The 17,387-nt window shown below is 35.9% G+C and overlaps 1 protein-coding gene across 2 annotated transcripts in view; it reads left to right on the top strand.

Annotated features, from left to right (window-relative positions):
• The window catches only part of PDHX (pyruvate dehydrogenase complex component X), a 40,134-nt gene that overhangs the window by 16,402 nt on the left and 6,345 nt on the right, over nt 1–17,387 (top strand). For both annotated transcript variants that reach the window (XM_050335850.1, XM_050335851.1), the window contains exons 4-9: nt 807–1,012; nt 2,446–2,544; nt 6,660–6,834; nt 8,187–8,334; nt 13,089–13,147; nt 16,767–16,925. In XM_050335850.1, the coding sequence (XP_050191807.1) occupies nt 807–1,012; nt 2,446–2,544; nt 6,660–6,834; nt 8,187–8,334; nt 13,089–13,147; nt 16,767–16,925 (846 nt within the window). The remainder of the gene's footprint in view (nt 1–806; nt 1,013–2,445; nt 2,545–6,659; nt 6,835–8,186; nt 8,335–13,088; nt 13,148–16,766; nt 16,926–17,387) is intronic.

The following is a 17,387-nucleotide window of genomic DNA, read 5'->3' as shown; positions in this document are numbered from 1 at the left end:
CTTCCTTCTTATAAGCCCCTGGAAGGCCACTAAAATGTCTCTTGAAGGCCTTGTCTTCTCCAGGCTGAACAATCCCAGCTCTCTCAGCCTGTCTTGGTAGGAGAGGTGCTCCAGTCCTTTGGTCATCTATGTGGCCCCTCCTCTGGGCCTGCTCTGAACAGGTCCATGTCTTTCCTGTGTTGAGGACTCCATACCTGGACACATCACTACGGATGGGGTTTAATCAGTAGAGGGGCAGAATCACTTCCCTCAACCTGCTGGTGATGCTGAATTTGATGCAGCTCAGGATGGGTTTGGCTTTCTGGTCTGCAAGCGCGCACTGTTGGCTCATGTCCAGTTTCTCATCCATCAGAACCCACAAGTCCTTCTACTTATTTCAGCTCTTACTACATTTGAGATTCTCTGGTTTGTTGAGATTTATACAGAGGGTTTTTGGTATAGTGAATAGTGAAAACGAAGTAGTGACTCAAAAATCCATAAGATGAAAAGTTAAGCAAAGTTGTAACAGTTTGTCTATTCTAGTTCTGAGCTGCAAAAGCTGTGTGTTTAAAAACTTACTTTGATTTCTGAATGCTAACTTTAGGTGTATGGAATTTGGGGACATAGGTTAATATTCCTAACCTTATAATAGCAATTATAGTTCATTTCAGTCTTGAGTCATCTTAGTAATAATAGGAATAAAATGGGATATATTTTATTGATGAATTGTCATTAGCATACCTGAAACTTTTACATCTACCATTTTCAGTCATATTAGAGTAGACAGCACAATATGTAACTTAATGTTCTCATTGCCTTAAATTTAGGTGGAAGAAGGAAGCAAAAATGTACGCTTGGGCTCACTAATTGGTCTGCTGGTAGAGGAAGGACAGGACTGGAAGCAAGTTGAAATACCAGCTGCTGGTAGTGATCCATCTTCTCTGGCTCCACCGGCACCTGCACGTCCCTCAACTCCTGCAAGTCCCTCAGTTTCAGCTCCTCCTAAATTGGAACCTCAACCTGGAAAACTGCAGTAGGTTTCTGTGTTTGTTAAGAAATGCAACTCTTTGTTAGATTTGTAGACCTGAACCAAAAATAATCTTTTATCCCTTTTTACCATAAGTAATAGGCTGTTAGTTTAGGAGCGTTTCAGTATGTGTGAGGTAATAAGGCTTGCATGCCTAGAATGTTTCTTTGCCTGTAAGCCCAAGAAGTCAGTTCAAACAACATAATTTTATTAGAATAAAATTAATTTTATTCTGACATACAATTGCTTTATGAAGGATTTTAAGCTTACAGAAGAAATTGTGTTAATGTATGATGGACACTAATGCTTATGCATCAGATGCTCAGTGTATCTATAATTTGTTTTCTATTTCTTTTTCTAAGAGATTAAAAAACCAAACAAATGGCACACTCTGAAACGAAGCTCTTGTATTTTTTATATTATTCTAATTTTCATAACAGAGGAATGTGAAAAACTCAGAAGAGTAGGTTTATGTGGTCTTTGTTTGTTTTGCTTTGTTTTAATCTGTTAAGGTGCTCTAAGCATTACAAACATCCTGGAGAGGGAGTCAGCCCCAGAGTGTTAGTCAGGTAACAGTAATCTATAAATCACTGCTTCATCGTGCAGGATAGATCTTGTTTGGATTTATCACTCCTTACTTGCAGTGAATTGTGATAGCACAAAAGCTGTGATGTTACAGCCTGTTAAAGAAAAGATAGGAAACTAATTTTTGTAGCATGTGTTATGCAAACTTTGGGTTTGGTAGTTTGAAGTTTTATATTTTCTTGTTTGTGGGATTTTTCTTTTTTTTTCTCTTTTTGTCCCCAACTTCATTACCTTTTCAATCTGGTTTGCTCTGTGTTCTTACTGCTGGCAGCATTCAAGCTTTTCTCATGCAAGTGGAAGACAACTAATTGAGGTCATTGCCCAAGCCTTACCTGTAGTAGGAGGATGATCCACTGAAAGGATCCTTGAAAGGATTATGTCTTACATTTTAGTACCAAAGAATATCAGACAGTGATGTCTCACTGCAGCTATTAATTAGAGATGTATCAGCATGTTCAGAATGAAGTGATCATTTTTGACGAACCTTTTTTTGGCAAGAGCTTAATAGAGAGTTCTTAAAATTCAGTGAGGTGCAAATACAGTCTCCTTTAGGAAATAATGAATTGGAGGTTTTGTGGAAAGACTTGAAACCAAGTATTTATTTTTTTATGAATATGTTGCTTCTTTTGTGTCTAAGAATTCTGAAATACCTACATGTTGGCTTTTTTCCTCATTTCAGAGAGCAAGTCATGTTAATGTGTACTGGGTACTCTGTAGCTATGTAGTTATTACTCTGCTTTGTAGTTAACCACATTTCTGTTTCCTGGCAGAAATGTAGTTTCTCTTGATGTACATTAAATGAAATAAGTTGATCTTATTATTTAAATAGTTTATTTTTCCCCTCATGTCTTTAGGGTTCGTCTAAGTCCTGCAGCTCGCAACATTCTGGAAACACATGGACTAGATCCAAGCAATGTTACACCTACTGGGCCTCGAGGAATCTTCACTAAAGAGTATGTAGATATTTTGTTAAAGCTACAACCCTGTATTTCTTGATTTCTTCCTTTGAAACTAGAGCAATCACCATGAGATTAACATCAATGTATTTAAAAGGCATAGCCTTTGTTCTGTTTTTTTCCTGTGGATAGGCTTAGTTAAATTTGAAAAACCTAATGAAAACACAGGGAGAACAGATTAGGAAATATTTTAAGAAACCTTGGTTAAAACAAACACTAATATTTTCTGTGTCCCATCTTAGCTGTGTGGTAATGCTGTCGTATTTCCTGCAGCTCAGCCTAATGGTGACTGTTGACTCCTAAGCACCACTGTGAGCTACTGTTGTGTATCTCCAGTATTTTGCTCCTCCAAGATGCATACAGAGCCAAAATAAAGTACCAGTGGCCTGTTTTCTTTAACTCTTGGAGAGTTCAGATCTTTTGCTTTTTTCACTGAAGTTCAGTTATGAAATCTGTCAGGATTTCATTTGTTCCCATTTTTCGTAGACTGGGGAGACCAATGAAGTATAATAATAAATTCCAGAATTCTGTTTTTCTCCTGTTTTTCCATTTTTCCCTGTCTATGATTTAAAGAGTGTTTGTTTACAAAGCTATGGTTTGTTATGATCCGGCTTCTAGTGGTTTATTAAACTTTTTGAGCGTTCTCTTGTAATCATTGGCAGCCAAGCCTCCCAGGGGGAAGTTGTGTATAAAAACATGGTAGATCCAGTGCCTTTAGCCTTGAAATGATGCATTATCTTCACATGAGCATGTATGTTATTGGAGGTGAGGATTTTGGCAGAAATAAATATTTTTATTCTTAGTAAAATTTTCCTTTCAACAAATGCCATTATTGTCTTACATAGACCTTTCAGGCTGCAGTTGTTTTAATTCCAGTCAAAGACAACCAGGACCAAGTCAATATAACTTGGAATTGAACCCAGAAAAGGAGACGGTTTTTTCAAAACTTTTATTTTTCTTATAATCTTTACCTGAGTTGAGATAAAATAAGGAGTTGACTAGATATAATATCCTGTGTAACAGAAATCATCAGAGATAGTTTTTTCTTAATTATGTAACTGTAACGGTAATTTGTGGTGTGTAACAAGACTGTGGCAGGTGGAAACCCTCTAGGACTTTGAGCTCATAAATGAACATTTCCTAGTTGTCATGGAGATGTAGCAAAGATTTTTCTGTAGTTATGAGAATTATCTAGCAAAATAATTTCTTTTTAAAACTACATTCTTTTATACAGAAGATTTGACTTTGTAATGTCTTTTTAAGGTACAGAATGCCTGGGGTTTTTTAACCATTCTTTTGAAATGCAGTTAATCTTTCATATCCCTACGGACTGTGCTATTATATTCAGTTTGAAATGAAATGTGTGCATATTTTTATAGAGAGCTGCTACAGATATTCAGGGAGATTTTTCCTTTGCTACACTTACCAGATTAAAATAAACAAAGAAAGACAGGGAGTTACACAGGCAAGTAAGAATCTTTCCCTCAACTGTCTAGCTTTAAATTCAATTCGCTGTAAAATTCTTAGTAGCAATAGGAACTTTTACTGAATAGCTTTCTCTGTCACAATCTTCTCCCTTAGTAGGCTGATACTTTATTTATTTATATGCTTTTATTTATTGATATTTTTCTTATGTGTCTATACAGTTACCTCTTCCCGCTTGTTTTGTTGTTTGCGTTTGGTTTTTTTTAATGGAGGGGCAGCTTCTTTAATTATTATTTCTAAGCAATATCCTTTGCTTTCTGTAAAAACATACTAGAAAACTGGTGTGTCAGTATAGAGTAACTCACAAATTCTGTCAAAGGTTGTACCATGCTTCTGACATCAGCTCAGACAGTATTTGGGAGAGCTATGGTAAAACTGATTGTTACAGGCCACTTCTGTCCTTTCCCATCTTATTTTAGTGATGTAGGGATTTATAAATGCAGCCATGAAAAGGTGAGGAGGCAAGTTACCAAGAACTATGTTTTTCTGAGGCTGTGTTCCTCCCATCAGTGCCTTCCTACCAGATCTCATTAAGTTAGTGTGGTCTGGGATCTCTGCTCAGACATTTTCAGCTTGCAAATAAAGCCCAGTGCACAGATGCAGCGCTGTTTTTCTGGAGATGATGTTCACATGTATGTGCTGGGCACAGCAGGATCTCTGCTGTGTGGGGTTTGTCAGCTGCCATTATGGAGGAATGAGCTCCTCTAATGCTAATAAGGCAGTAAGTCTCATTCCTAAAAGTTTGATGTGTAGCATTCTCACCATTTTCCTTCTTCCAGGATCTTATATGAACGTTTGTTTACTTCATTCATATAAGATGGGATGGGGCCAGTTTAGTAACAGTAACTGCCACCAGAGGAGGCTTGTGTCAACCCATACATTTCTGGTTGCACCTTGGATTCGTATATTTTGTATATATTTGTATGTAATGCTCACAAATTAGTTTCAAAAAGTCTTCAGTGAATCTTATAAAACTAAGCTCAGTTTTGGCAATACATTTTTCAGGTAACACACTAAAAACCACCAAAACCAGATGGTCTCTCTTATGACTGCCAAGTTAAAACCCATTAGTAATGTTTGGTAGCTTCTAATGTGTTAACTAAAAAAGTTGCATTATGTCACACAGTTACTTTTTTTGTTTCAAATTATAATGCTAAGGAATGATTTTGGTTCTGTGAAATCTATTTTTTTTCCCTGGTATAGTGGTGTTAAAGACTAAACACTTAATTTTAAAACAAATTTTGGCTAACATGTTAATGTGGGAAAATAAGTAACAACTTTTAATTATGTCAGATTATATCTTGAGCTCATTCAGTTTTTATTTTTAATATTGTTTGCTGAAGCAAAAAATTGTTGAGCTAAAAATAAATTGAAACAAGTCAGCAATTGATAAAATTCAGTATGTAGAACATACAGAGTGTTTCAGTTGTCAGTTCTTGGTGCTGGAATGCTACTTTTTAAGAACAACTAAGAACATAAAATGTTCTGAGATTTTGTTCTTTCTACATTTAATTTAATGAATAAATTTAATAACAAACTCTTGGCTGTCACTCAAGAATAGACTCTCACTCAAACAGTAATCCACTGAAATTAGGCAGATTTATTTAGTATTTATGGCTTGTGTTTCAAAACAATGGTAGAGTTGTAAAGAGTCTGATTTTTAATTTGTTTTTAATTTCCTCTGCCAATTTATGGAGTAAAACGGTCTATGTGATGTATGTGGTGATGTCTCCATGAAGTAATAGAAATTTGTCTAAGGTACGTTACAGGCTCTTCTAATTAGATCTGGAGCATAAAGAGGGGGGATCTACAGCTGACAGTGATGGTGTAAATGCAGTCTTTTCTGTTTAGCCTCGTAGGTGCAAATCTTCAGCGTGCTGCTTTATAAATACAGTGTACCTGGGGTAGATGTGGTATCGTGGCTTAAAGTTGGGAGTTGCTCATGTCTGTCATAAGGTGTCCACAACAGGGAGATCTTGTGGTGGTAGCTGTAAAATCCTGGGAGAACAGAGCATGCAAGGTTCAACCACACCTGGGACTGCTAGATGTTACCCAGGTTTTGGCTTTGTTTCTCTAGTGTGGTGCTGTCTTCACATGGCTTATGGAGTATGGACCAGTTTGCCATCTGTACCTGACTGTATGGCAGAAGGGTACAGAGAAATAAGTGATTAAATGTATTACCTAATTTTCAATTACCACTAAGCAATTATATTAAATTCATATAATTACAAATATAACAGTTGAAACAGCTTTTACTTGATACTTTATAGCCTGAATAAGTATACTGTCTTATTTAGAAGAATTGTTAGTGCAATTCACAAATCACTTTGGACGCTCACAGTTACTAATGATGATTGTTATGCTTCTCTAACACAAATGTTTTCTGTTACGGCATATTCAAGCCCTTTTATTCACAGAAGTTAAGAGAATATACTAAGAAGATACTACAAAAATAACATAAAATTAGTATCAGTTAATAATAATCACCTTCTTAATGTTTGGTTTGGCAACAGAAATTTGAATGTACAGAAGTGGCTAATTAGTTAGAATAAATGATGGAATAGTAATACTTAGGACTTGTTAAGTAGTTTCCTTATTAACAGTATTTCACTGTGTTTAATCATCAGGGATGCTCTCAAACTTCTGCAAGAGAAGCAGAAGGGTAAACCCACTGAACTGAAACCTATGGTTTCTCCAGCTCCTCTCCAACCTGCTGCAGTGCCTTCTGCTTCACCACCAACAGCTGCTTATCCAAGGCCAGCAGTTCCACCACTTTCCACTCCAGGACAACCTGCTGCTCTGGTAACACTCCTGTTTAGATTTCAGCATTCCTACAGCGAATAGTGCAAGGGCCACTTAAGTAACTCTGTGATATTTCTAGAACTGGAGAGAAGGAGGAAACTAAGGACACTCACGTGGCCTTAGAAAGCCCTGTCACGTGCAGTTGTTAGTATGTTTCAGGGATCCTAAAGCTGTGTAATTCAAACTGTGAAATCCATGAAATTATGGTCTGCATAGTACTTTGTGTAGCTTGCAAACTGAAGCCATGGAAAAACCTACACTGCAGGCCTTGGAAATGGGAAAGTCAGAGGCAGCAGTTTTATTTCAGTCCCCAAACAAGATGCCACTACTTTGGAAATCAACAATATTCTTTTTCCCTCAGTGACTACAGGATCAGTATGGCAGTGAGTATTTCCAAACTTGGAGAAGTTTGATTTATTTTTACTTACTTCATGCATTTGCTTTCCTGCAAGATGTAAGTGCTCATAGATGAGTTGTCAAGAAGTGAGCAAGGAAAGGGCTTAGTGATTGCTTTGAAGAGTGATTTTGCAAACTTTGGCACCTAAATACAGTTTCTATGTTGAAGAAGTGTTAGAAATACCAGAAATTATTTTTAAGAATAAATGCCCTTGCTGAAATAGACATTAGTAGAAATGGAAAAGCTCTTGTGAAAATATTCTGGTTCTAGAACTAGATTTGATGTATCTTTTTAGGCGTAAGTTTACAGTTGAATTTACAAGGTACCTACAATTCATAATATGCAGAAAACACTGCTTTTTTTTGCACTGTACAAAGAACCAAACAACACAGAAGCTCAAACTTACTTATTTTTCCATCACAGAATAAAACGTTTCCATGATTGCAGTGGAACATACATATTGCAGTTTGTTGTGTGTTGAGTACTATTCAGTATGTACTTAGGATTCTGTGAGTCAGGGAACTGAAAAAACAGTAGCTTACTGAGGAAATATTCTATTATAATTTAAGTGAAACCAAGCATAATCTGAGCAATATGCCAAGTCTGGAAAATAGAATAGTGCTTATATACTCTGGTTGAAAATTAGTGCTCAACATTTGAATTTTTTTTTTAATTGTTGTTGTTTTGAAAGAGGATTAATTCTGTACTGTAAAATAAAACTATTGTGTAAAACCTATTATGTTGATCTCAGTTAAGAGGAACAGACTAGAACACTCATTGGTCTTAATCATATTAATTTCAGTAGTTGGAATGTATTGCTTTTGAATACTTAGGGGATATTTTAAGTGAGCAGGAGTCACTGATGGTAACACATAAATGCTGGAGTACTGTTTCAGCAGAGCAGAAGTATGTTTTCTCTCTTGATAATTAATATGCAGCATATGATTTCTTTCAGGGCACATTCACAGAAATCCCAGCTAGCAACATCCGAAGAGTCATTGCTAAGAGATTAACAGAGTCTAAAACTACGATACCTCATGCATATGCTGCTGCTGACTGTAATATTGATGCTGTTTTGAAATTAAGAAAACAATTGGCCAAAGGTTAGTAGTTTAACTGATTCGCTATAACATGTGCTACTAATGAATCGTTTGTTTTGTTTACATAAACTCCCCCAGGAGGTGTAGATTTTTGCGTAGGCAGATGACTGTGCATTCAAATAATTTTTTTCAATGTTCTGTATGTTGGATTCAAGCTGTAGTTCCCTGTGATTATTGAATTGGACAACTTATAGGATAAGATGTAGGAGGACAGAGGTGTTACTTTGCCGACTAACACAGCACACTGTAGACATCTGCAGTTTGTCACAGGACTACACACTGTCCAGTAGGTTTTTGTTTCCTTCCATCCAGATGCAGCAATATTTGCTTCTTAATGGTTAAAATCTGAATTTATTCATGTGGAAGATAGTAAGGGAAGCTTCAAATTAAAATACGCTCATGCTCTGTACTTCTAGGTACAATCTTAAAATTTAGTTTTGCTGGCCTCTCTGTGGAACTAAGTGGGAAAGGAAAGCTAATGCTCCCTTCTCAAATTGTGAGTGAGAATTACTTTATCCATGGTGAGCAAAGAAAGTGAGTTTTAGTACATGCCAGCCAAGCTTGGTAAATTCCTCTAGAAGGCAAAGTAATGGTATTAGTGTGAAGGAAGCAGGATTATCTCTTTCACTGAAATTTATATACATGCTTAAAGCTTATGTTAAACTATTAGAATAGAAATCTGTCCCACAGAAGACTGAATTATTTTAAATATACATTGAGAATTAGATTAAAAACTGTAAATATCAATGTATATGTGTGTGTGTAAATTCCAACTTTCATGTGTCCACTGTGTCTAATTTATACAGAAATGCTTATGTATAAGATCAAGAAGTTCCCTTTTTATCTCAACTCCTGTTCACTGAAGTGACTTATTTAGTAAAAGTTCTTAAAGCTTAAGGTATAATAAAAAATCACTTTATTTTGGCTAAAACTGGTTTTGTTTTTACTAAAATCAGCTGAGTGTACCATGCAATAGGATGTTTTAATAGTTTCAAAATTAACTTTGCAGACTAGAATCTTCTTTCCCGGATCTCAGTTTAGCAAAGTATGTATGACATGCATTTAAAAAAAATAAACAATAATTTTTCAGTAGAACACTTTCTGGGCAGAGACTTCATTTTCATGCAAAATATCACAAAGGTGGTTTTTGCTTAGTGTCTTTTTGTTTTAAAACTTGTATTTAGTTGGGTAAAAATCCTGAATGAAAGTTTTTTTACTTACCATAATCTTCTGAATTTCAGTAATTTTTATTATATTTAAAAATATTTGGTCAGTATACCGAATTTAGTGGTGTGTACTGGAAGTGGCTCTAATTTCATGGTTCTTGAAGATACTAAACCAAGACCTGTGGAAGCCCTTTAGGAAAGCTCCCCCTTTTACTCTTCTGATTTTCTCCCGCCTCGCGCTGTGGGGGAGTGAGCGAGCAGCTGCCTGGTGCTTAGTTGCCACCTGGGATTAAACAGTGACGCACCTTCACTTATCTCCTAAACTACTTGCAGAGGCTACAGGTTTTTTCGGAGATAATTTTTCTTCACGGAAAAGCTGGATTAAACTGTTGCAGAAATGCACTGCTTGTGTTTGCCTCTCTTAGTATCTTCATTCCCTCTTTTGTCGAAACTTGAGTTATTTTAAGCTCTCCCAATCCATGGATGCATTTTGACATCAGACCTGTAAAACAGTTCTGAAAGCATAATTGAGGTGATAACTGCAAAGTGAGAAGCAGTAGCTGAGGGGAAGGGAGACAGAGTTGGGGCAATGCCTGGCTGAAATTTGCTTCTTATTCATGGAACTCTAATTCTAATATGTTGAGAAATGAGGTTTATCTGCAGCTGTCCAGGAAGAGTGGCCTTCTCAGGAAATCTTTCTGGTTTAAAGGCAAAACTTGATAAGTCAGTCAAGTTCATGTGTTATGATTGCAATATCTGCAAGGGATTCTGCTCGTCTTAAATTTCTATAAGATTTGAACTATTCTTCAAAAATAATCATATTTATTTCAAGTGTCAGAGGTTAAAAATATTGTTTATTGAATTGACAGTATCTTACCTCTATCTAAAATGAAATCTCTTGCCTTTTATCTGCTGGAAACCAGTTGAGATAAGTTCATGTCTACTTTATTCTCAATGCCCACAAAGTTTGGGTACTATTGCAGACACACGGGTTAATCTCTGCCAATTTGTGCATGTAATTTTCATTTGTCATTCAGTCTAACTTCAGAAATTTCATTTTCCACAATGTTCAGGGTGCACAAGCAAGTAGTGAAGTTCTGTTTGCTGAAGGAGACATGCAGACATGCACCTCATAGACTGGTACTAAGTGTGTGACTTGAATTAAAAAAATCTACAGGCCAATTATTTTATAAAGTGAAGAAACAGTGGGGTGGTTTTTCTCCTACTATACTCATTTTTTTTTTAAAGACCAAAGATCAGTTCTAAAGACTGAATACATTCATGGGAGAATACAGCTATCTACACAAGAGAAAGATACACAAAGAACTTCACAGAGGTTCTTTTCAGTATTGTTCAATTTTGCCTTTTTTCTGGTACCATTGAAATAGTTTGTTCTCAGTAGTTTAGCTTTGAGATTTTTATCCTCATTACTTCATTATCACAAGAATGAAAAGTGAATAATTTTAGATCTAAGGCACTTCAAGTTTTGATCTAAAGCTTCATCATTGCTATAGTGGTTTGAAAGCTTACAGGTTCAAACGGCAGCTTTCTGAAACCACGTGTACTCTGCATTAAGAATAACATAGCAGGATAGTCTTAATTTGTTGCTGTACTGATTGAGAAACCAAGGGCAACTGTTCTGTGCTGGTGACTAGCCCATTCTTGTTTATCTGTGTGGTTTTAAGTTAAATTCATGTGGTATATTCAGATTTTCTAGAAGTTGCATCTCCTTTCACTGGAGTTTTGAATGATTAATTTTTAATGCAACAGTACCCAGGTCATTTTTCTACCTGATTTTTTTTCCTAATGATACCTTATACATAAGTTAATGTCAAAGACATTTTATGATGCTGATATTTTCTTTAAACAGCAGTAGGTCATAAGAAATGAACCAAAAAATTGTCTTAGGAATACTCATTTGAAATTTTTCACACCTCTCCTGCTGCTGTGGATTGTTAATGAATTTTCTTTTTTAAGTGCAGAGATGGGAAAGAGCCTTATGTCTTTGCATGAAATTGAATTGCAGAGATCACCCTGGTAGATTTTTATGTTTTCTCTGATGGAAATTATGGTGTTTTCTGCCTCTATAAATTTCAGTGATTCAAGGTAAAACATTATCAGACATCCATCATTTAACTGTATTCCTACTGTCCTAGTGCACAGTGACATTTTTGCTGAGGGTTAGGAATGTAACGTGTAAATTGAAACCAAAGTATGTTTGACAACCAAGATCCAGGTTTGTCTAATGAGAAATTCTGTGCAAGGTAGTAACTGCAAATTCCAGTATGTTTTGTTGGAATGTTGTCTTTCTTCTTATACATAGATTGCTAATCGTGGCAAACCTTGCAGGTCAGTTATGTGGTAAGTGGATACTTAGTTCATTCCTCCAAATTTGTGATCACTTAAGAATATTAAATATGTTAAATACATTATATTTATAAATTTATTTAAAATATATTATTGATACTAAATATATATAACAATACTTAATATAATTATTTATAAATCATTTTCCATTTGCAAAAGTATTTCTAAAGGTATGTGTGTTACATGTCATAAACTAGATTACAAATTTAGGTAGTTTTGTTGCTTGATCTGTTCAGCTGACAGGGTTGGTGATGGTAGCAGAGTAATGTAGGGGATTTTTTATTGTGAGAATGGTGCATTTAGTACTGTATAAATATCATGCATTTCAGGATAATCTTGTAGTAACTCTGGCATGAGCTGCATTGTATCTCTCCTCCTTGTTTCTGCTGCCACTCCTGATTTTAGTTAGCACTTTCAGTCTCCTAAAACTTGGAAAAAAATAAGAGAGAACAACTATAGGGTTGTTTCCATCCCTCCTTTCTCCTGAGCTTTTTGGGAAAGGAAGCTGTACCAAGTGGGGAAGTGTACCAGGTGTTACGCATTTTTCTTAGGCTCACATCAAAAAAATCCAGTCCTCCCAAGGTGATTTTATCTGCTTCTGGCCAATGCTGCCTTTTTTTTTTTTTTTTTTTTTTTATGTGTACCTTTCTTTTGATTTAGCAATTTTGTCACTCTCATATGATTTTGCTTTATAATGTATTCTTAACCCTTTTTAATGATTGACAGATGTCTTCATCTTGGCAATTATTACATTTTAAGACCCCAGATGTCACTGGAGAGTAACGTATTTGTGATTTATAGCTGAATAAAAGCTGATGTCTGCAGTTATTCCAGTTAATACATTATATTACATAAAGATTATTAGTCTCTGTGTATTTAGATCCTACAGTAGGTTTCTACATAAATATGTAAAGCATAAAACACAGATGGACTGCTACATACAGGACTGAGTATTAATACTCCAGTTTGCAGGGGTTTTGACCTTTTGGTAACAGCTATCAAGAATGTCTCTGCTCAAGACTTTTTCTTGAAGATACTCCTTTTGTCCCAAGTGGGAGAAAAGTTTTCTTGCTTTTATGACTGTAGTTTGAAGATGAGTGACTTTCTGGCAGTGCTTAAAAGAAGTAAATCTGCTGAATTGCTGGAATCTTGTCATCACACAAATACTGATAAAGCTTCGGAGTAATGACTATTGTCTTTTTTTTTTCCCTTTTCTTTCTGCAGATGACATTAAAGTATCTGTAAATGATTTTATTATCAAGGCAACTGCAGTTACTCTGAAGGTAAGCTAATAAATTACTTTTAAAATATATTTTTGATAGTCAACTGCCAAGGAGACAAAAGTATATTGTGAGACTGTGTGGAGATATGAATGTGATCATAGCAAAGTTAGTAATTCTGTATTGCTTATTGTCAGGTTTTAGATCTCCTGATAAAATTCTCTGCATGAGAACTTCGTAGTAAAGGTCCACTTACTATAGATAAGAGCTGCAGTTAACTAGCTGCAGTAGTTGCTATGTCAGCAGACTAAAGCAATGGTCAAGATAAGTCTTCTATTCTTTGTTGCATCTTATTTCTTTTACGGTTATAAAAACAAATATTTATCTAAGTCTTATACCAATCTTGGGTATACCTCAGATGTATTCTGATGGCATATTCAGTGATACCTGCTTTGAAATAAAAATTGTTTAGGCAACCAGTCTTTCCTCATTGCCAAGAACTGTTGTTGTTCTCTTTGTCAGTGTAAAAATTAAATTATTATTATACATCCTGAAGTTAAAATTTAAATTTCATTAGTGTCTACTTAATCCACGCCAAGCTACAAAGGCATTACAGTAACCATAAGCTACTTGTGTGTTCTCTGTGTAGAACTGGATACATCACCTTCCAGTTTGTGTCTATTGCTCTTCTTGGAAAGCATGCCCAGTGCCACTTAATTTCTTGAAACTCAAATGTTACAGAGATACTTCTTTAGGAGAACTCCCATGCTTTGGAACTACCTCCTCTTAGTCTCAAATATAAACGCTTGGAAAACATAATGTAAAATTAATCTTATTACCGAACTTATGAAAAGAAAGAACCATGGTGGTTTCACTTAAGTGTGGAAGGTGTTTGAAGGGAGTGTTTGAAGGGGGTGTGGTTTTAATTCAGTTTGCAATTATTTTAAAATTAAGTCATAGGGGGAGCTTTGACCAGCCTGAAAACCAGGGAGATTAATGAGGAAATAGTGTCTTTTAGTGATAACTAGTAGCTGGAGTGTGGAAAGATAATTAAGGGGGGCAAACACTTGATCCTTAAAACTGTCCGATGGAGTTTTCCCTTGTCATCAGGGCAACGTACTACTGTGTTACAAGGAAGGAATGCAGATTTTGAAGCAGTTTGGTATTGCCATGAATTTGTTTCCTAGACCTTCTTGAATGCACAGTGATGACACCTTCTAGCTATATGATAAATAATATAAATATAGATAACTATATGATAAATAATAATAAAAGCTAAACTTTTCTGATATCCGTGCACCATTTGAGCAGCTGTTTCTGAAAGCTACTATTTTAACTATTTAAAAGCTGAGGGAGGAGGCTACATTTAAGTTGGGGAGCTATTCCTGTTCTCATGGATGTATGGAATTAGTAGAGAGTAGTGGACTTGAATGGACTTGACAAATTTCTAGCCAAACCTGTTCTAAATAGTAACATATAATAGTAAGAGCTATAGATTAATGCATAATTGCAGTCTGGACAGAAAATATACAGGATTCTAGGCAGTTTCATAAGTGAGTGCCTGAGAGAAATTCTGGGTGTTAGCTAGACTAGAAAAAACTCCACAAGTTACTCAACACCAGCAACAGAAGGAGGGGCTAAATATGTGTACTGTGCTTTTGTTAGATGGGTACATAGCAAGAAGCTTCTTTTTGTGGCCCAGTGAAACCTTACATGAAAATGGTGGCATCCAGAATTTACGGTGAGCTGCTAAGTGTGAGCATGGGATGGCAGATCTCTGCACCAGAGAACAGGTGAAAGGAACAGGAGACAGAGAGCAAGAGGAATAAAATATTAGGTTATGTGTTTTGTTTTCTGAATGGGTCTTTAATATTGTGTTGATATGGAAGTAATCAATTCTTCTATCCTATTGCTTTGTTACAGATCTACGCTAGCTTTTGTTTGACTATTAAAATAATAAATTTAAATAACCCCAACAGATTTAACTCAGTATATCAGGAAGCAAGTTCATGATCGAGCTCATGTCTCAGCTGTTTTCTGTCATCATTTCAGAAAAAGATGTGGGCTACTTGTTTAAAAAAAAAAAAAACCCCTCACTTCCATCTACACCTCCCCACCCTGAAATTTGGTGGTGTAAATACATTTGCAAGTTTAAATTCAAGGCAGTTTTATCTACTCTTTTCTGGGCACTGTTCAATCCATATTTTGTTAATATTTTCTTCCTGAACAATGAAAAATACGCTCTCCTAGCTTTAATGAGCCAACTGCAGCTGATCTGACAGTTTACAATTGGTTGGCAAATACCTCAAGATACTGCTTGTATCAGTTCTTTAACATGCCAAGCTTCTCCTTCACACCTGTAGGATCACAAGTCCAATATTGAGTTCTGTGGTTTGGCTTGGTCTTGCCATTTGACAACCAGAATTTTGTGAATGTGCCAGTGGGCCCACCAGATGATAACCCATTAGAGCAATTCTGTCTTTCTGGAACAAGGAGGCCTAAGTAAGGATGCAGGAAGGAGCTTCCAGGCTGATAGCCTCAAGTGGTTGGGCTTAGTAACAGTAGCTCCTATAGCAGCTGTCCTTTGAAAATAAGTCTTCCATAGCTGAAGTGACAAACTCTGTCCCTGCCATCTCTACTGAATACCTTATATAGATAGTCATAGTTGTACAGCACCCACTTGAGGGCATCTTACAAGTGTGTGTACTGTGGGACTTCTGAAGTTTATTCAGCTTGCAAAGAGGAGTAGTAATACTTTTTTTTTTTTTTACTATACATTCTGGTGTTGAAGAATAGGAATTGAGGGTACTGTCACACCACTTCTTCTAGGAGTGTAATTAATTTAGATAGACAGAGATAGGTAGTGGAGTTAATTTTGATAGAGATAGTTAGTAGTCACTTTTGATAATGTGTCCCTCCCATACTTTTTTTCTGGAATACCTTCTTCACTAGGAAGTCAACTTCGAAATTCCTTATTTCGTTAAGGTCATTAAATACTAATCTTGGATGTATTAGACATAAAACCTTCATAGTATCTATGACCAGCTTACCTGAGGCTTCACCTGTATGTTGGGGTATTTTTTTCCCCTGAGCTGTTTCAGCTTTAAATGATAAGCTCAAAAACCTCATGGAAGTTATCAGTAAACATCTTAATTTTAATTGATTCCACCAAAAAAAAAAAAAAAAAGGATGCATTTTAGGAGAACCTTATCTGAATAACAGTGTGTGTACCTGCAACGTATGCTATTTGTAGCTTGTTCTATTGAGAGTCATGCCTGAGACAGAAGTAGAAAACAACACTTGGGTATATATAGTAGGATAGCCACTTGCATGCTTTTTAATTCAATATTGTGTGATTTATTTTGGGTAATTGCACTGCTTTGAAGCTTTACGTGCTGGGAAACCATAGGGTGGTATCAGTGAAAGAATTTGTAGGCTTTTGTTTTGTTTTGTTTTGTTTTTTTCTGGCAAAACCAAAAAAATTTCTGACCATCCTACCATTTTCAGTTTCTGGAGCATACATTTGTGCTTTTTGACAAAGTAAATTTAAATAGAATAAGGGCAAGCTAATTAATTTGGTGAATACCTGTACATAACTACGTGTCTTAATATCCTTTTTCTTAACAGCTGATTGCACCGTTGTTCTTTGAACAGCTGTCTTCTTTTTTATTCTCCCTTTTAGCAAATGCCAGATGTGAATGTAACCTGGGATGGAGAAGGCTGCAGGCAGCTGCAGTCCATTGACATATCTATTGCCGTGGCAACAGACCGAGGTCTCATTACACCAATCATAAAAGATGTTGCTGCCAAGGGAATAAAAGAAATTGCTGCCTCTGCAAAGGTAGGTCTTCAGTGTGCAGTAGGCTGAGGGATAGAGTAGCTACACTGTTTTTTGTAGCAGAAAATGTTGCGTGACCCAGATACACATCAGTAATAGCAAAGGCAGTGGATCTAAAGCAGTGTCAGCATTACTTATACTTCAAAATTATTCCGAATTTTGCAACTCTGTTTTTAATTAACAGTAAGTTAGTCATCGTGTTATTTAGTTGAATGCTGGCTAGACTGCTTGAAAAATAAACCTGTACAGACTTCTGTAATTTGATGTATTTTTAAAATCCTCAATAAAGCTAGATAATGTTAATTTCAGTAGTATTTCCAGTCTTTGGGTTTGTGATTTTGGTGTTTTTGGTGTTTTTTTCCCCTTCCCTTTCCCAGAAATTTGCTTGTATCTATGTTACTCTCCTTACAGTTATACAATTATGGAACTTATTTCTGTCTGCATTTTTTCAATATGCAATTCAGT

This window comes from Myiozetetes cayanensis, unplaced genomic scaffold, assembly GCF_022539395.1.
Source record: "Myiozetetes cayanensis isolate MyiCay16 unplaced genomic scaffold, myiCay2020 scf6-25, whole genome shotgun sequence".
NCBI classification, from domain to species: domain Eukaryota; kingdom Metazoa; phylum Chordata; class Aves; order Passeriformes; family Tyrannidae; genus Myiozetetes; species Myiozetetes cayanensis.
The sequence above is the reverse complement of the archived record's forward strand: the minus strand, read 5'-3'. Positions and strand labels throughout refer to the sequence as shown.